The 20,900-nt window shown below is 35.0% G+C and overlaps 1 protein-coding gene across 2 annotated transcripts in view; it reads left to right on the top strand.

The window, feature by feature from the left end:
• EIPR1 (EARP complex and GARP complex interacting protein 1) overlaps positions 1-20,900 on the top strand; it is a 224,285-nt gene that overhangs the window by 179,659 nt on the left and 23,726 nt on the right. For both annotated transcript variants that reach the window (XM_051976046.1, XM_051976047.1), the window contains one exon: positions 17,647-17,746. In XM_051976046.1, coding sequence (XP_051832006.1) covers positions 17,647-17,746 — 100 coding nt within the window. The remainder of the gene's footprint in view (positions 1-17,646; positions 17,747-20,900) is intronic.

Below are 20,900 nucleotides of genomic sequence, written 5' to 3'. Positions count from 1 at the left end.
GATGACCCAGAAGATAGACAAAATTATTCAACCATCAAAAGCTGAAAAGATTTTATCTGTGGAAATGACATCAAGAAAAAAAAATAAAAGCTATCATTTGCTTTGCCACTGTATCATCAGAACCAGGGGAACTTTCCATCTGACTTGTAGCTAAATCTTCCATATATATATATATATATATTGTCTTCCTTATTTGAATTTGAACTCCTTAAGAGCAAGGACTGTCTTTTCTCTTTGTATCCTCAGTGTTTTGTTCATAGTAAGTACTTGATAAATACTTCATTCAGTTAATAAACATTTATTAAATGCCTACTATATGCCAGGTATTGTGCTGGGGACACATAAGACAGTTTCTGCCCTCAAGGAACTCACAACTCTAATGAAAGAGACAACAAACAAACAAATATGTTTATAATATATATCGAAAGAGGGAAGGCATTAGGATTAAGAGAAGTTGGGAAAAGTTTTCCCCGGAAGATGAGATTTTAATTGGGACTTGAAGGAAGGGGAACCCAGAGATCAAGAGGAAGAGTAAACCTGAGGAACTGGGAGGATGATGTAACTTCAATATTAAGGGGGAAGTTAAGTAGGGGTATGATTTAGGAAGGGAAATAATGAATTCCATTTTGGACCTATTTAAGAATATCTAATTCAAGATGTCTTAAAGGCAATTGTGGATGCAGGATTGGAGTAAAGGCAGTATAGATATGTTTGAGAATCTTTAGAATAGTAATTAAGTCCCTGAGAACAAATGAAATAGTTTAGAGGGAGAAGAGAAGAGAGCCCAGGAGAGAACCCTGTGGGACAGGATTAAAAGGTGTGTGACCCATATGTGGATCTAGCAAAGGAAACTAAGGAGTAGATAAGAAGAGAATTAAATGGTGGCTTGAAAACCTGAGGGGAAGAAGTCAGGGAAAATAGGGTGATTCATAGTGTTAGAGGTTATGGAGAGGTCAAGAATAATGAGGATTAAGAAAAGGCCTTTAGATTTGCTAATTAAAAGAGTATTGGTAATTGTAGAGAACAATTTTGATGCCAGCCAAAACTGGTTAAGAAGTTAGAGAAAAGGATAGAAAATGGAGATATCTATTGTATGTTATTTTTTCAAAGAGCTTAATCTTGAAAAGCAATAGTTAGCAAAGATGTAAAGATCAAGTGAAGGTTTTTTGAGGTTAGGAGAAGTTATACATGTTTATGGGCAATGTAATGTTAGAATGACAATGAAAGAAGGAGCAATCCGTTGATGGAAGTTGGAATGGAATGGGATCACAAGTAAAGTTGGAGAAGCAGGCTTGATGAGGAATAAAATCCTTTTCATGTCAAACTGAGATGAAGCAGGAGACATGTGAGGGATGAGAAAGGGGAAAAACAGGAATTCATGACAAATGCTATCAGTTTTTTCTGTAAACTATAAGGGAAGATTCTATACTGAGAAAGTGGCAGAGAAGGAGCCTTTGGAGGTTTAAGTGGGGATGAACTGCAGTAAAGAACTGGATACTAAGTGGGTAAGAGAGGTACAGAAGGATTTTCTATGAGGGCCCAACCGATATTAATATAATTTTTAGTAGATCCAGCCAGAATAGTTACTTCATATTCTCTAGATATGCTCAGCAACATGTATGTAAAAATGAAGATGGAATTCATCAAAGGCCAAGGTTTTATAGGGCAAAATTTGCAATATAATAAGGGGGCCAAAGACTCAAAAAAGAAAAGGACTCTTCATTAAGGGGTTAAGATGGGGAAAAGGAAAGAATGGCCAGTCCAAGGAAATGGACTAGGGGAGAACCAGGGTGTTAAGAGATTAGAGGTCATTTTGTAATTGAAGAGTAGAGCTTGTTTAGGAAAGGCAGAAGTGGAAAACTAATAGATTGTGGTCACATTTGGAATTTGAACTAGAGGTGGTGTGATAGAACATAGGAACAGGAATAAAAAGAAAGAAAGAAAGTTAACTAGGGTTAAACACTGATAGAATGAGAATGACACCCTGAGCAGGTAAGGGATTCGAAGGTGAAATGCAGTAAATAGTTAAACTGAACTTCAGAAAGCAAAGTGTGGTACTTTGTATGGGGCTGAGGTAGAATGGAAGAGTAATTTATGGGAAGTATGTTGAGGAACTGAGTGGTTAGGGTATTAAAGGAAGAATCTCTCTCGTGTGTCTCTCTCTGTGTCTATATACACACAAACACAAATGTACACATGTACACATAAGTATATTTCTCTGTGTATCTACACATAAATACATGCATGCATACACACACACGCGCGCGCACACACACACACTTAGATATAGACGTCCCCTAGCATGAGGGCAAGAGTTGAAAAGGAGAAACGATTGTGAACCATGTCTTGAACTCATTGAGGAGGGAAAGGGAGTGACAGAGAGTTCTACAGACAACAACTACCAATATTTGATTGGGTTGTAGATATTAATTATTTGAACCTCAGAAGAGAGGTTAATGAGTAATGGAGATAGAATAAAAACTTGGAAGTGGCAAGAGAGAAGAAGGAGTATTCCAATTCATTTCAATCAGTAGGCTGAGAAGAATGATTGAAGGTGCACCTTGTACTGGAGAAGGTGGCCAAGGACTTTGTGTCATTAGTGGGGAGCCAAATTTGAATGGTTACTAGAAATTGGAAAGAATGAGAGAGGAAAAAATTTAGGATGAAGGGAAATTTATTACTTACAGAACATGCATTTCAGAGAGCACAGTGGTTGATGTGGGTGGTATTTGGTTGGGATTTTGGAGTGGGAAAATTAAGGGGGATGGGAATAGGGAATAAGGTGATTAGGTGATTAGGAAATGGGATTTGGATGATGACTTACTGTAGTATCAGAAAAACCGAGGCAAGTAGAGATTTATTGATTTTAATGTGGAGAGTTCCATAAACTAGCTGATCGAATGGATGCAGAGGAACTGAGGCACAGAGTTTATATAGTCTTTTAGCTAACTAGAGTTTGCAAGCAGGATATAGAAGCCAAGAATGCAATTAGTCTATATCTGGCAGCTGTTGTTATCTTTACTTTAAAGAGAGAATAGGGAGAGAAGAGTTAACTTGGCATTTACAGCTTGGGGATTGTGGTTCAGGCCCTGTCAGATAGGGAGGCTTTAATGAGGGCATAATTTAAGTTTTTGAGTCAGGGCAGGAGATGAGATAACATAACTTGGTGTCTTTGTCCTTGACAATAATTCTATTCCCAGGGTAATTTTGGACAAGGATGGAGTCAGAATGGCAGGCATCTGAATATTGTTTTTCTTTTCTGTCCTTCGTTGTGTCACACTGGTATGTGAAGGAGAATTGGAATTTCAGCATTTAAAGTTTTCTTTTTAAATTCAGTTTTCCCAAGTCTAATTGCACAAATGAAAAAGGGGGGGTGGGGAGTGTATGGAGTGCTATCTAGGGCCCAACATGGGAAGGCGGGGTATGGCCTGCTATCCAGGGTCTGATATAGAAAGGGGGGTGTGTGGCCAGCTACCCAGAGCCTAACTCCACAAGACTTTAGAATCACTGGGATGTGTATTCCATGAGAATATTCATCATTGAGTGGAAGCACCTATTATGTGCTAGACAGTGGAGATTGGGCCTCCAAATGTATATTGACCCAGAAAAATGAGAGGCAGGGCCCAGCTCCAAAGTATCAATCAAAGGACAGGTGGGGCATGATAGCAGCTGAAGTTATACCCTGAGAGACTTTAGAAATTCAGGATTCTGATGTCATCAACCAACAGAAAAGCAATCAGGATTACAGTTGGGAAGAATACAGGCCTTTTAAGACAACAAGGCAATATCCAGTGCAAACAGCTCCAATGTAATTACCAGATGATGAAGAGAAATCCCAAATTTGGTAAATAGAAGGAAATTAGATTAACTGCTTGGGGAAGAGGATCTGCTTATATTTGCACAGATGGAGAAAGAATCAAATGGCTGACAAGGAGACTGTTAAAAAGACTTTTAAAATCTTCAGGAATCATTGGATTTCCTAACACAAGATGAAACTGTTTTAGTTCTTGAAAACCCTGAGATGAAAAATTGTTGATGAGATCTTTTGCAGTACTTCAGAGCTTACAAGAATTATTAGATTCCTGGCACATGAACTAATGGACAATGTATTGCTTATGGACTATTTCTAGGACTTGTGGACATGTGTAAATCTTCAGGTTGATTCATGTTGTTACATTACTACTAGCCTGTGTTACATTGCTATGTGCTTATGTAAATTATGTATAATGCCTCCCATATTGATGGATTTATGTATACCATGTATGTCGGTTACAAAGTTCTGGCCCATATTGATGGATTTATGTGTACCCCTTCAGAAACCCACTAATCTGATTAGATTTCCTATTTCCTTTGGTGTTTTCATCTAACAAAAGAAAGGGGGAGATGTTGGAATCCTTACTAACTGCTAAGTAATTAGAGTTGATCTAATCTTACAAGAAGATGTTTTGGGCAGAACCTGAAACAAGGTACTAAGTAGAACTAATTAATACAAGGCTTGTGTTCACACCTTTACTCATTGGAGTTCAATGAGTTCACACACAAGTATAAAGAAAGTCATAATCCCTTTGTACAAGGAACTTACATTCTGATGGGGAAAGGTGGCAATGACAAATATATTTTAAAATGTGTACAGTTTAAACACAGTTAATAAGTACAAATATGTATAAAATAGTTAAGTTCAAAGTTTTGGGGAGAGGAAATCATGGGCACTTGAGGAGATCAGGAAAAGCTTTTATATGGGAGATGGCATCTGAGCTTCAGGTAAAAAGAGAGGGCATTCCTCTTTTTATTAGCACAAAGGTATGGAGACAGTAGGTCCATTTGGCAGGATCATAGCATGTGGAAGAAGGAATAACAAAGGCTTGTACGTGTAAGATGTTGTGTTGTGTTTGAGGAACATCAAGAATTTGGATGGATTGTAAAAGAGTCATAATAAGGTTAAAGGGCATGTTGAAGCTAGGTTGTGAACCATCTTAAATGCAAAACTTACGAATTTGTATTTAACCCTAGATGTCACTCTCAAAGGCTTTCTCTCGTTCTCAAGTTTATTTTAACTATATACTATATTTTACCTTGAACTTTTTTACTGTTCAGGGTGTTATCCTTACCCTTACATCCTCCTCCTTTACTTTTTTCCCTGTAATTGTGCTACAGAACACTTCTAGAGTCAGTGTCACATCCATGCCTTTTATTCTTAGCAGATCAACTCTATCACACTGCTGTCAGTGGTTGTTTTAAATTTCTCTCCTCAAACTACCTAGATCCCTTTCACCTCCTTCTTTCTCAGCATATGACCTTACTTGCTGCTTTGCTGAAGAAATTGTCCATCCTACACTAAGTCCCCTCTCTTCCCTTAGTGCCTTCTAACTCCTTTTATGTCTTCCCTCACACTTAGCTTCTTTAGAGCAGACTCTTAGACATTGGTGGTCTTTCTTGCCAAGGCTTTACTTTTAAGCTTTGATTTTATACTTATTTTGAACCTGTTTGACTTTTCTACCATGCCTTTTCACTTTCTCTTTCTCCTTCAGAATCTCATGTTTCTTTTGTGTTTTGTCTTCCCCTATTAGATTGCTAGATTGTTGAGGACAGGGACTGTCTTTTTTTATTTGTATTTCCAGCCCTTAAGTACAATTGCCTATAGATCCTATCATCTCGTATTTCCTGCAGAAGCTAATTTGAACAATTATTTTCTCTCTCATCTTCAGTCTTTCCCTTTCTACTGGCTTCTTTTCCATTCCTTACTAACATGCCTAGTTCTTCCCAATCCTTATATTGTTTGTTCTTTCCAAAGACAATACATATATTATTATATGTATTATAATACACTGTGGGTCATAACTTTTCAATCCGATGTTGTTAATTATGTTTAGAGAACTCTTGGAGTGTACTATGCCACCCTTTCATGAATCTTTCTAATAAAATCTTTTGTGCTTAATGACTGTAGTTTCTCTTTATCCCATTTTCCGATATTCATTAAAGTAGATATTATAACCTGATGCTTTTCAATGTGGCCCTTCATAAAAATAAACTATTTCTTGTAACCTTCCCCTAGAAAAATCCTAAACCAAATTATTTTCTGAGATATTACCTCCTGCACTCTTAAATTAAAAAAAATTCTTTTGAAATCATTAAATGTATTTTTCCCTCTATACACAAGAAACTTCACTTCTATAGCTACTTTAAATATAGTTTATTATTTGCTTTGAGAATATCCTTGAAAAACACCAGCTTTCTCATGGAGAAATAAATCCCTTGACCCACACAAAAGATAGGAAGAATTGGTGGCAGGAGGGTATACATAGATTGTAAAGTAAAATGAAGAGTATGTAGATTAACTTGTAGCGTGTGCTTTAAAAAATAATTCCAAATATAACCTTCTATTAATCATCTACCCTTTTTCTTTTAAGGAAACCAAGACTAGTTTAAATAAAACTTACATGGCAAATTGACATATCTGACAACGTATGTAACATCCCATCCTTTAGTGAAAGAAGAGAGGTAGATTTGTTTATTTGGGGTCATGCTTGGTCATTATACTCCCATGTGTTCAGTTTTGTTTTAATTTTTTTTATATTATTTTAAATATTGTGAATAGTTTTCTTAATTTTTCTTACTTTACTCTGTATTAATTCATTACAAGTCTATCCATATTTCTCTGGATGCATCATTTATTATTTCTTCAATATTCAGATGAATATTGATTCAGATGAATCTGTGATCTTGTCAATTTGTATGTTCTCTTCAATGATTTAAATCCATTTCTGTCTATCCTATGTAACTTTTTCAGTCTTCTCATTTAAGTTCATTACAGAGGGTCCACCCATTATTTGAGAGACTTTCCTTGCTTTCTCTAAAGATTATAAGGATACCAGTGGAGCACTGAGGTTATCTATTTGTTGTCCATCACCCTTGCCACATATTCAGGCCATCTTCTTTTTTTATTCCTGAAGACGTTTCCCCCTAGTATTTCTTTAAAGTTCTATTTTTATTATACATTGCACTTGCTTACATGTATTTGCTCCTTTAGATGGAGGTGCCTTTTCCATTGCTTTGTGTGTTATTCATTTTCAATACTTCAGAGACTGTAGTTCTCCCAAACATCTCCTAAACATAGTCAACATTGGTAGAACACTGGTGTTTTAAACTATATACCATAATCAAATAATCATATAGTTAGCTATGGAAATCCTTTTTGTTTGTAGTTTTTAGTACTTTTCCTTTCTCCCAAAAAGTTCTATAATGATTAACTTGGTATACCCAATAATTCCTTTGAATATATTCTGGAATATTATCTATGGGGTAAAGAGTATGATTATTTTTTCTTTTTCACATAATTATGAATGGTTTCCAGAATAGTTAGACAGTTTCATAATTCCAGCCATCATTTATTAGTGTGCCTATCATCCACAACCCATATAGCATTAGTTATATCCATCGCTCATCTTTTTTTTTTTTTTTTTTGCCTGAGGCAATTGGGGGTTAAGTGACTTTGCCCAGGGTCACACAGCCAGGAAGTGTTAAGTGTCTGAAGCTAGATTTGAACTTGGGTCCTCCTGACTTAAGGGCTGGTGCTCTATCTACTGCCCTACCTAGCTGCTCCCATCTGTCATCATCTTTGCCATTTTACATAGTTAGTTTAACTGATATTTGTCTTATTAGTGATTTGGAGAGTATTTCATGTGAATGTTAATAATTTGCAATTCTCTTGAGAACTTGTAAAATAAAATGCTTGACCCTGGGCATTGACTTCATTGCGAACACCCTAGTACTACTATGCATTTTGCATTGCCATTCTGTCCTAATTCCCAGGTCCTCAAAGAAACTTCTGGTCCTTGTCTTTTGCAGTATATAAATCAATTTTACCTAGCTTACCTCTTTCTGAGGTCCTCAGAGGTCTGGCCACAGTTTCACAATGAATTGTAGTTTAAAAACTGGTAGCACATTCAAGAACAGCCATATGCAAGCTTAAAGTCTTTTATTCACATGTTCACATTCTGCCCTGACCTCTTGTTGACTCCCAGGTGAATACCACTCAAAGAGAGACCTATGTGTTCACAACCTGCCTATAACTTCTCTGCAGCTCCCAGGTGAACACCGGATTAAAGAGAGTGACTTCCTTTTCCATAGAGCTTAAATAGGGTCTATGAGGTCACAGGCACAGCCAATCATAGAAGGAAACACTCCCATTAATGAAGCAATGTCAATATGGTTAGAGTTCCCGTCCACGAGGTGGTCTCTGCTCACAGAAATTACTTCCAGGGACTTCAAGCATTTCTTGCTTGTTTACTTCCTGTTTGCACTAAATTGTGACCTTTATTTTCTGACCCTTACATTCTTGTAAGCTGTTCATATCCGTTAAAAAAAAACAACTGCATTTGCAAAATGACATTTGGCCTTTAAACCTGCATTATTTTTCATTTATATTATAGATATCTGTCTTTTGTCAGAGAAATTTGATGTGAAATTTTCCCCTCAATTATTATGGTTTCTCTTTTTTATTTAAATTGCCTTGATTTATTTATACAAAGGCTTTCAATTTAATGCAATTAAAAAGATCTATTTTATCTTTTCTGATCTCTTCTATATCTTTTTTTTTTAATTTGGATTTCTTATCCTATTCATAATTGTGAAACACAACATTTTATTATCCTCTTATGATATGACCTTTTAATTTAAATTATGTAGGTAGTTGGTACTTTCTGAATATGGTATAAGATGCTTATTTAAACTTTTTTTTCCCCCTTTTTGGCAAACTTCTTAGCATGTCTTTTAAATAGGAAGTCTTCCCCCAAGTATTGTATTTGGGGGAGGATATTATTGAATATTAGGTATTGGGTTCAGCTTTTTTTTTTTTTTTTCTCCTTAATTTTGTTTGATCTATCCCATAAAAGTCCATTCCTTTTTTTTTTTTTCTGGGTGTCCACAATAAGTGAAAAGATTAGGAGAGTACTTAACTGTCTCCAATCTGATCAACTCATCTGTACACCTGTTTATTTTTCTTATGTAAATGTTTTCTTTGGTTTTTACTGTTCTACTTTTTCATTTTTAACCAGTAATGACAAAAAATAATATTTATATAGTGCATTTTAAGTTTTGTAAATATAGTTTACAAGTATAATATCCATTATACCAATCTTTTCTCAGTATCAGATAATTTTGCTATACAATTTAATAACTTTTTGTACACACTTCCAAATTACTGTCCAGAATGGCTGTACCAGAATGAAGTTCACAACTATATCAGTGGTCAGAAAGTTAATAAACATTTGTTAAGTGCCTGTTATATCCCAAGCACTGAAAAAGTACCTATTTGTTGGAGATACAAATAAAAGTTAAAGATAGTCCCTGATCTCAAGGAGTTTGCAATCTAATGGTGGAGACAACATATAAACAGTTATATAAAAACAAACTACGTAGAGAATAAATGGTAAATCTTGTTCCGCTAGGCCCAATACTTTACAAACTTAAAAAAAAATTATTTCTTGAGATTCTTGATCAGATATACTTTGTTATTATTTTTTCTGGTTCTGTTAAATCATAGTTTTATTGTTTGAGATGGTACTGAATAACGAAATTATTTTAGGTAGTATTGTTATTTTTATTATATAAGCTTAGTCTAACCATGAATAAGTAATAATTTGCAATCATTTACATCTGTATATCTTCAAATAATGTGTTATAGTTGGTTTGGATACCAATACTATATTTATATCTTTGAAGGAATACGGTAGGATCTCTTTTCAGAAAAGCAAATTTCAGAGTCACAAAGACTGATTGGATTCTTTAGCCAAGTTTAAAGGGAAAAATTGATCCAAAAGAAATGTGAAACTTTATAGAATTAAATTTGGATGAAATAAACATAAACAATTTTAGTAAATGTGGAGCTATAGAAAAAGAAAAGATCTGTCACCTGGCTAATTTTTGGAAGTAATTAGACAAAAATGAGAGTAAAAGCAGGTGTCTTGTACAACATATGAAAGATAAGGTTGATCTTTTAAGAATGATGTCAGACTATTCCAATAAATTTGTCCATCCACATTCAGAGAAAGGACTATAGAGACTAAATGCGGATCAAAGCATAGTAATTTTTCCTTTTGTTGTTTTTATTGTTTGCTTGTTTTGTTTTGTTTTTTCCTTTTTCTGTCTTTTTCTCATTTTTGATCTGGTATTTTTTGTGTGTAGCATGATAAATGTGGAAATATGTTTAGAAGAATTACATGTTTAACCTATATCAGATTGATTGCTGTCTTGGGGAGAGGGCAGGGAGATGGTGAAGGAGAAAAATTTGGAACACAAGGTTTTTCAAGGGTAAATGTTGAAAACTATCTTTGCATATATTTGGAAAATTAAAATACTACTAAAATAACAAATTAAAAAAGAATGATGCCAGAAATACTTAATCTTAAGTCAAGATGGGATGATGTTAATGGATAACAAAGAAAATATAGAGACATTCTAGGTTGGGTTGGGGCTTTTTTTGTTTTGTTTTGGATTAGGAAGAATAATATAAAAGTGGGTAACAAGAAATTGAAATACTCAATAAATGAAAAGATGAAGAGAGTACTTAGCTGTCTTCAATCTGTTCAATTTAGTAACCTTGAATAAACTCAGGATACAATTACCAATGTGATTTTCTTAAAACTTAATTGTGACCATGTTAATCTCCTATTCAGGAAGCTCTAATATAGTGGTATCTTGGTATCATGATTAATTGGCTCTAGAATTCATTACTAGTGGCAAAAACAATGAATACTGAGTACTCTCCAGTCTGCAACCTAATCATCTATCTCCATCTAGTTTCTTAAAGGGGCAAGTGGGTCTCCTAGCTGCTGAGAAACAGGCCAGCCCAGTCCAACTCAGCTCAGCTTAGCTGGGTTCTTCCTTTCTTGACCCAATTTCCTTTCTGAGAGGAACCATGACTTTTATTCTCTCCTGTCCAAGCTTCCTTTGGGGTGGAGGTGGGGCCTTGGAAATGCAAGCTATGCTCCCTACCCCATCCCTGTTTTGGGAGTCAGTATACTAAATGCTGTAGCCACATTATCCTGCAAGAATTGCCATACAACCTGGCTGCTGTTGTGTACAACCTCAGCATTGTGGACTTCAACCTGATGCTACCTTCTTTGGGCAGAAGCTGTCCATGGTGGAGGGCAGTAGTAGTGGGCAATGGGGCTGGGCAGTATGCCTACTGCTTAACCAAGACAACAACCAAGTGGATGAGTATCAAGCATGGCATCAAGAGCTGAAGCATTTTTTCTCTTGCCAAAATGAATCATATACAAATTTGAAGAGTTTTGAAGTAAAGATATAAATTCTGGTCTTGTCATTTAAAACTCTTCAAAGCCGTCCTATTATTACATTTTCAGCATTCTTACATGTCAGTACTTGTGACGACTGCACTAGCATCCAGGATACCTTAGAATCAGTCGGAGTCAGGATAAGCAAAAGTCCTTGGTTTTTATTCTTGGTCTTTAGGGGTAGAAAAGTGCAAAAAGTGACTCTGGCTCATCTTACTCCACCCCCTAGTCCTTCCTACAATCCTCTATATACACCAATCATTGAGCCAGCACAAGATAGTGGGGAGGGCCACCCTCCAAGCATATGCCCATAGAATATTGTCCAATACGTAGTTAGCCTCAGTGCTCGGCAGTCCTGACCTCAGTGCATCAACTCAAGAGTTTCAGCCCTTTACAAGTACTCTCCATTTACTCTAGCCATGCTAGTCTAGTTGGTGTTCCTTATTAACAAAACTCTCTCCTGTCTTTGTGTCTTTTTATTGGCTGTGTCTTGTGTCTGGAATGGACTCCCTAGTCACCTCCCTGGCTTTCTTTAGGACTCAACTTAGATGCCACCACATGGGTCAAGGCTTTCCTTTTCTCTTTAGCTATTAGTGCCTATCCTCATAAGGTTATCTTGTCTTTCTTTGTATATGTCTTTTGTAAACCTATTAATGTACATGTTTCACAACAGCATCTTTTAGAATGTCAGATCCTTGTGGACAGAGACTCTTACTTTTACCTTTGTATCACCAGTCCTTAGTACAGTACTTGGCACAAAGCAAACACCTAATAAATGCATGTTGATTGCTGTGATTGATAATCCTCTGTCAATTATCTTTGAAACATTTAGAGAATAGAACAAGTACTTGGGACTTGAAATGGGCAAATGATACCCTAAATTTCTAAAATAGTAATGATAATAGTAATTATAATAAGTAGATATTATTTTATAGTGCTTAAAGACTGAGAAGCTCTTTTTGTATATGATTTCATTTGACCCTCACAACAGCTTTGTAAGGTCAGAACTATTATTATTCTTCCCCTTTTACTGATGAAGAAACTGAGGCTCCAAGAACTTGTTACTCCGGATCATTCACCTAGTGAGGAGTCTGAAGCAGGATTAAAACTTATAACTTCCAGACTACAAATTGAGTTTTATTTGTTGGTGACTTGGCTTCAACTTCTATCAAATTTCTAGAATATGTTATTGAAGGTTTAAAAGGTATGAAGCCCATGTATACAAAAGTGTTTTTAGTAACTCTTTTTGTGGAGGAAGAAAATTAGAACCTGAGAGCTTACTCCTCAATTGTAATTAGCTAAAACTTTTGATATATGTATATGATTGAATAACATTGTGCTCTAAAAATATTGAAAGTGATAGTTTAAAAAAAAATCTTGTATGAACTGATGCAGAATGAAATGAGCAGAACGAGGAGAATGATGTATTCAATAACAATGTTGTAAAAACAAGCCATTCTAAAAGATTTAGGGACTTTGATCAACAAAGTAACCAACCACAATTCCAGAAGACTTATGATGAAACATACTACTTATTGTGAGATCAAGATGTGATAGATTTAGAGTGCCAAGTGAAGTATTTAAATATATTTTTTTTTGATAGACTCTCACAGAGTGAAATTGTTTTGCTTTACTATACATGTTTGTAACTCCTTTTTTTTTTTTTTTTCCTTGTTTTCTTAGTTGGAGGGGGATAGACATTGTGAAGTGGAAAGGAAGGAATACAGACCTTAAAATAAAATAAAATAAAATTGGATTAAAATTTTATTTAAATAAAAGTGTCATCCTTAATTTCTCACTCTCCTTTTCTCTCCCATATCTAATCTTTTTGCCAAGGCCTGTCAATTTTGCCTTGTGACATCTTACATATATGCACTCTTCTCTTTTCTTACATTGTTACTACTCTAGTGCAGACCCTTATCACCTCTTACATGAACTATTGCAATAGCCTGATGCTGGTTTCTCTTTCATAAATCTCTCCTCAGTATAATCCATTTTCTACTCAGCTACCAAAATGATCTTCCAAAAGCACAGATCTGACCATTGTTACCCGTACTCAATAAACTATAATGACTTTCTATAATCTATAAAATCCTCTTTTTGGTATTCAAAGACATTGATAACATTTCTCTCAAGTGATTCTCTTCCTCACTATGATCTAGTGATATTGGCCTCCTTGTTGTTGCTTTGTTTAAGACATTCCATCTCTACTTTTTGCTAATTTTTACTGTCTTCTATGCTTGGAAATCTGTCTTTCTTCATCTCCAGAACATGTTGGGTTCCCTTTCTTCAAATTCTAGCTAAAATCCCACCTTTCATATAGGAAGCTTTTTCCTATCTCCCTAAATTTAAATACATTTTTTGAAATATTATCTTTCATTGATCAGAGAAATGCAAATTAAGACAACTCTGAGATACCACTACACACCTGTCAGATTGGCTAAGATGACAGGAAAAAATAATGATGAATGTTGGAGGGGATGCGGGAAAACTGGGACACTAATGCATTGTTGGTGGAGGTGTGAACGAATCCAACCATTCTGGAGAGCAATCTGGAATGCCCAAAAAGTTATCAAACTGTGCTTACCCTTTGATCCAGCAGTGTCTGGGCTTAGATCCCAAAGAAATACTAAAGAAGGGAAAGGGACCTGTATGTGCCAAAATGTTTGTGGCAGCCCTGTTTATAGTGGCCAGAAACTGGAAATTGAATGGATGCCCATCATTTGGAGAATGGTTGGGTAAATTGTGGTATATGAATGTTATGGAATATTATTGTTTTGTAAGAAATGACCAGGCAGGATGAATACAGAGAGGCTTGGAGAGACTTACATGAACTGATGCTAAATGAAATGAGCAGAACCAGGAGATCATTATACACTTCAACAACGATATTGTATGAGGATGTATTCTGATGGAAGTGGATTTCTTTGACAAAGAGACCTAATTCAGTTTCAATTGATAAATGATGGACAGAAGCAGCTACACCCAAAGAAAGAACACTGGGAAACGAATGTGAACTATTTGCATTTTTGTTTTTCTTCCCGGGTTATTTTTACCTTCTGAATCCAATTGTCCCTGTGCAACAAGAGAACTGTTCGGTTCTGCAAACATATATTGTATCTAGGATATACTGCAACATATCTAACATATATAGGACTGCTTGCCATCTAGGGAAGGGGGTGGAGGGAGGGAGGAGAAAAATTGAAACAGAAGCGAGTGCAAGGGATAATGTCGTAAAAAAATTACCCTGGCATGGATTCTGTCAATATAAAGTTATTATAAAATAAAATAAAATAAAATATATATATATAAAAAGAAATATTATCTTTCAGACATGTTACTTTCTCCATTAGACTTTGATCTCCTAAGATTTTTTCCCTTTCTTTTTTTATTCCTAGCCATTAGCACAGTGTCTGCCACACTTAATTCGTGTTTATTTATTGATTGATTAATCATTAAGTGAGAACTTTATCAAGAATAGATTATACCAGATTAACTATTTTATTTTTAATAGTTTATTAGACTGGCAAGTTGGGGGTATTCCATAGATACAGACACAACAGAATTTCAGCAATTATTTGACAGTCTTTTTTATGATATCCTTAAGGAAAAGATAGAAAAATATGGCCTAAATAATTAGGTGGAGTCAAGATTAATTGAATAATATTACCTGTTAATGGTTCACTGTGAATCTGGATGTGAAGTTTCTAGTTGTAAGCTTCAGTGGTCTGTCCTTGACCTTCTATTCAATGTTTATGCCAATAACTTAGATTGTACTATAAATTATATACCCAGCAAATTTGTCTGTGACAGGAAGCTGGTAGAAAGAGCTAACAGGAGATAACAAAATTGAAATCTGAGGAAATTTTCATCAGCACTGTGTATATGGCCAAGTTATCTTATGCTTCATTGGTGTATGATACCATTCTTCTCCTACCTAGCCCAGAAAATGCATGCCAAAAAGGAGCTCTGCAAGAGAGTGCATGCATCACTTAGTACAAATTAACCAATACAAATGAAGAAACAATCTGTAAATGACCTGTTAATAGCTAATTTAATATCATCTTATACAAGGAGACAATATTACATTACTCTTCTTTGATTTTGTCCTTTGTTTTATTTTTTTTTAATATAATTTTGTAGTGAGAACTTTTCCTTGAGATCAAATCTCCATCTCACGATATATCTTGATATCTTTAGATGTTGATATCTTTAGACAATCTGAGTTTGGACATGACTTAGAAGTGTTAGTTTGGCCTAAACAATTTCTTTAGGTCTCTTCTAACTCTTATTTTATGAATTGCTAATTTAATATAATTTGGTCATTACATAATGACCAAATTTTTCTGTAAGTGTTAAAATAAATTAGTGCTGTGACTCAGGCGTGTTTAACCCAAGGTCATTGGGACACATGACTGTGTGCATTCCTTTCTGTAATTTGAAGAAATATTATATTATTTGAAAGAGCTAAAATGATATTACAGTGTAGGAGCATACAAGGGTACTCTAATATAATATTCTTCTCTAAAATATAATGTTATCTGAGAGCAGGTTTCTTGGGGGGCTTCTAGAGGCAGCCTTAGTTTCAGTTCAGAGTAATAATTACTTCAAATTCAGCCAGGAACTAAAGTCCAAATCCTTTATCGTTTCCTTTTAAGTCTTGTCTCCTTCTTTGGGCCCAGTTACCTTTCTTAGAGGCCTATTTCTCTTTGGCTCCTGCCGCTAGTCCTTTGCCTCTGCCAGCTTCAGCCTCTAGCTCCCTCCAAATCTCCAGCCAACACAAAGGTGGAATATGGAATGAATCTGACTCCGCCTCTGAGAATGGACTTGTCCTTTAGTGGGCTCCTCCTTATATATGCTCTCTTAAAGGTATGATTCTTGTGGAAGTCTAATGAGTACTAAATATATGAGTAAACTAGAGAACTGTTAGGTAACATCTAAACAGTCATTGTCTCTATCAATTCCACTGACTTAGTACCTTATAAGAATCTTAACACTCTAAGAAGTCAGTATTATATTTAATATAATAAATTAATCAGATTTTGGAGTTTTGAATCAACAAAATTATTTTGATTCTTTGTCAATGGAGAGGATTAATTTTAATTCCTGTGCTTAATCTAATTGTTTCAAAAGTATGTTTTTATTCCCATGCTGATAAAGAACTTAGTAAGAATATGGAAATAGAAAATTCTGCTATATTAGATACAACTCAGGTTGCTCAAAAAGATAACATTGTCAAATTAGAAGATACTTGATCTTTTATCAGAGAGATGTCACTTAGGAATTTTTTGTTTTGTTTTACTAGTTTACTTTAATTTACTATTTCTTAATTGTACTTCAAGGCCATTGCCTAGGAAAAGAAAAATTTGAAAATAACCTCATTATTATACTATATCCCAAAGAGATTTGCAAAAAAAGAATAGGATCTACTTGTTAAAAAACATTTATAGCAATTCTTTTTTGTGGTAGCTAAGAACTGGAATTTGTGGAAATGACCATCTATTGGGGAATGGCACAACAAACTGTGGGTTTGTAATGGTGATAGAATATTATTGTACTATAAGAAATGACAAGCAAGATGGTTTCAGAAAAATCTGAAAAGACTTACATGAACTTATGCAAAGTGAAGTGAGGAGAATCGGATAGAAGAACATTGTACATAGTAACAGCGGTGTTTTATAATAAAGAATTATAGTTGACTTAGCTATTTTCAGCAATAAAGTGATCCAGAACAATCCCAAAGGATTCATGCTTTCTACCTCCAGAGAAAACAACTGATTCCTTCCTCCCTTCTTCCCTTTCTCCCTTCCTATCTTCCTCCCTTCCTCCCAAAACCCCAAACCCCAAAACCGGGTGATAGGCCTTTAGCATGGTAATTAAATACCACGGAGAAATAGGTACTAAAACATGTGTAAACAGTAATTAAGCTTAACTCAGGCCCATCAATTACCATTCATTATTATCATAAATTATTATAGGATATTATAGAAAGTTCTCTCTCCCTTCTTTTTTCCCTGCCTCTTTCCCTTCCTCCCTCTTTTCTTCATTCCTTCCTTTTTGTTTTCTTATACAAAATGTCTACTATGGAAAAAATGGTTTACATGATTGCAGATATTGAATTTAAATCAGATTGTTCCCTATTAGGAGAGGAGAGGTGATAGAATTTGGAACTCAAGACCTTAAAAATTGTTAAAAATTCTTTTCACATGTAATTGAGGAAAAAGGAAATATTGGAATAATAAAAAAGAAAAAAGAATAACCTCATTATTCATTTTTGAAGAAAATATATTAGAATCCTTGGAACTATTTTTAAATGTCTTGTATTAACTTTTGATTCCATTTATTCTTGCAGTGTTACATGGGAGCCAATGGGTGATGGTAAAAAGATTATTTCTTTGGCTGATAATCACCTGCTATTGTGGGATTTACAAGAAAGTTCAAGCCAAGCTGTGGTAAGGAAAATAAATTAAAGAAGTTTCTTTCTGTTCCCTTCCTTCCTTCCTCCCTTTTTTCCTCCCTTCCTTCTCTCCCTTTTATCCCTCTCTTCTTTTCTTCCCTACCTGTCTGCCTGCATTTGCTTAAACTTAGGATGGTTTCTAAATTAAAACTCATTTAGAGCTTCAACATTGTTTTTTTTTTTTTTTTATTTTAGCTTTTTATTGATAGAACATATGCATGGGTAATTTTTCAACATTGATCCTTGCAAAAACTTCTGTGCTAACTTTTCCCCTCCTTCCCTCCACCCCCTTCCCTAGATGGCAGGTAGTCCCATACATGTTAAATATGTTAAAATATATATTAAATACTATATCTATGTGTGTATATATATATATATGTGTGTGTGTGTGTGTCTGTGTGTGTGTGTGTGTGTATACACACACACACACACACACACAGACACACACACACACACATATTTATATAGTTGTCTTGCTACACAAGAAAAATAGGATTTAGGAAAAAAGGGAAAAATAACCTGGGAAGAAAAACAAAAATGAAAGCAAACAACAGAAAGAGTATAAATGCTACGTTGTAGTCACTCATTTCCCAGTGTTCTTTTGTTGGGTGTAGTTGGTTCTGTTCATTACTGATCAATTGGAACTGATTTGGATCCTCTCATTGTTGAAGACAGCCACTTCCATCAGAATTGATCCTCATATAGTATTGTTGTTGAAGTGTATAATGATCTCCTGGTTCTGCTCATTTCACTTAGCATCAGTTAATGTAAGTCTCTCCAAGCCTCTCTGTATTCATCCTACTGGTCATTTCTTACAGAACAATAATATTGCATAATATTCATATACCACAATTTACCCAATCATTCTCCAATTGATGGGCATCCATTCAATTTCTAGTTTCTAGCCACTACAAAAAGGGCTGCCACAAACATTTTTGACACATACAAATTCCTTTCCCTTCTTTAATATCTCTTTGGAATATAAACCCAGTGAGCTTCAAATTGTTAACAAAATAATTAATGACTCATTGAGTTAAGCTGTCACTCAGCAGATTTAATGACTGGCTCTTTGTCCTTTCATTGATTCTAGTAATTATAGATTGACAAAGGTGTCTATAAAAACTATACTGGAATTCTATCGTTGTAACTTCTCCCTTGGAATAATATTACTTTGTGGGATATGTCAGTAAGAAGTTAACCATGTTATTGTGATCCACATGGTGATTCTAATGAATATTTTAAGCATATTGTCAGATTAAGCTCATCAGGACATAGATCTAAAGGTAGAAGGACCCACATGCAAAAAAAATTATATTTATACCAGGTTTTTTTTTTATAGTGACAGAGGACTGGAAATCAAGAAGTCAAGGTGCCCATCAATTGGGAAATGCCTGAACAAATTACATAGTATGTGAATATAATTGGGATGGTTTTTAAAAAAACCTGAGAAGACTTGAGAGCACTGTTATGGAATAAAATTAGCAGAACTAAAAGAACAATTTGCATAAAATATCAGCATTGTAAAGGTACTCAATTTGTAAAAACTTAAGAGTGCCCATCAGATGTATACCATCTTCCTTCTGATGAAAACAATATGCAGACCGGGCTATAATTTTTGGACGTGGAAAATGTAATCATTTTTTCCCCTTGACTATACATTTATTTTGATATTTTCTTTCTCTCTGTGTCTCTCTCTGTCTCTTTCTCCTTCTCTCTCAGAAGGAATAGTATATAGTAGAAAGAGAGAGTAGAGACAAGCTATCTTCTTCCCCCTTCTAAAAGAAGTCAGAAAAAAAAGAAAGAATCATATGCAAGTAGACAACTTTGAAAATTATATGTTGAATTGATTATATACTTAAAAAGAATAACAAGCTCTACAGAATAAGAGACTTGCAGTTTCATGTATAACCCTTTCCCCTCTGTTCTATAGTGTATGGAAATGCTCATTTTATTTGATGTTTGTTTAGCTCAGAATAAAATAGAATAGGCAAAAAAATTTTAAAGGTGAATTCAGGTACTACATCCCTTTGTATGTTTCCTTAGCTGTCAGGCATCCTGGCATACAGTACGGAGTATATTTTGGGCAATAAAAATTTCTCTGGTATGAGCCACTTGGTATCTCCATAACTAGAATGTCTAGAAGAAACTAAGTCTGATGCTTTCAGCAGGTTTTTTTCTCTTCCAACTTAGTACTGCCATCTTATAATCAAACTGCTAATGTATCTTTAGACCCTAAGCTATCTAAAAATGATTTTTTGGTAGGGTGATTAATCTGTAACTTATTTTCTGCAGACACCAATTTAGTTTTCTTTCTCCTTTTTTATTCTCTGTCAGCAGTTCTGTCAATATCACTTTGTGATCTTCCACTGTAGTATTTAATACAGAAACCTTCCTATCGATTGCAACCATCTTCACACCAAGCCTCTCAATTTTTTTTTTTTTTTTATTGTTTGAGGATATTACCTTCTGTGGTGAATCTAATCTTATGCTCCCTGCATCATTACCTCTTGCAATTAAATTGTAGATTCTATGCCATTTATAATCATTAGCAGAACTCAGGGGAGGTCTAGAGCCCACACTTTTCACAGGGTCTTCAGGTTTTGATGAGGGGAAAACCATATTGGCTGAGATTTCCATTTCTATTTGAGCTTATTTGCCTGTAGATCAAGTAGTACTCACAAGCTACAGGAAAAAATTGCTTTGTGCTAAGATAAAAGTGATAACAGGAAGGGAAAATAAAATAATGCTAAAGGCTCCTGTATTGGGAATTGTCTTTCTTCTTTTGCTCTTTCTGAGATTTCTCCAACAGACATTGAATAAGTATATATGAGGAAAGGTTGAAGAGGTTAGTTGATTAAAGTTGTGAAAGACCTTGAAAGCCATTCTGAAGAATATGGACATTATTTGCCAATGAGATCTTTCTAGACATTTGAATTTTCAAGACTGGCAGTATCCTTGTCTTCTCATTCTTCCTTATCACAAATATTTACTCAGTTGCCAAGTCTTATTCATTCTACTTTCATAACATCTTTCACAATTCTCCTCTTTCCTTACATGGCCACCACCCTGGTTTAGGCTCTCATTTCATCTGTAGATTTTTGTAAATTCTTCTGATTGCTCTCCCTGCCTCGGGTCTGTCTCCTCTCCAG

Source organism: Antechinus flavipes, chromosome 2, assembly GCF_016432865.1.
Source record: "Antechinus flavipes isolate AdamAnt ecotype Samford, QLD, Australia chromosome 2, AdamAnt_v2, whole genome shotgun sequence".
NCBI lineage: Eukaryota > Metazoa > Chordata > Mammalia > Dasyuromorphia > Dasyuridae > Antechinus > Antechinus flavipes.
The sequence above is the reverse complement of the archived record's forward strand: the minus strand, read 5'-3'. Positions and strand labels throughout refer to the sequence as shown.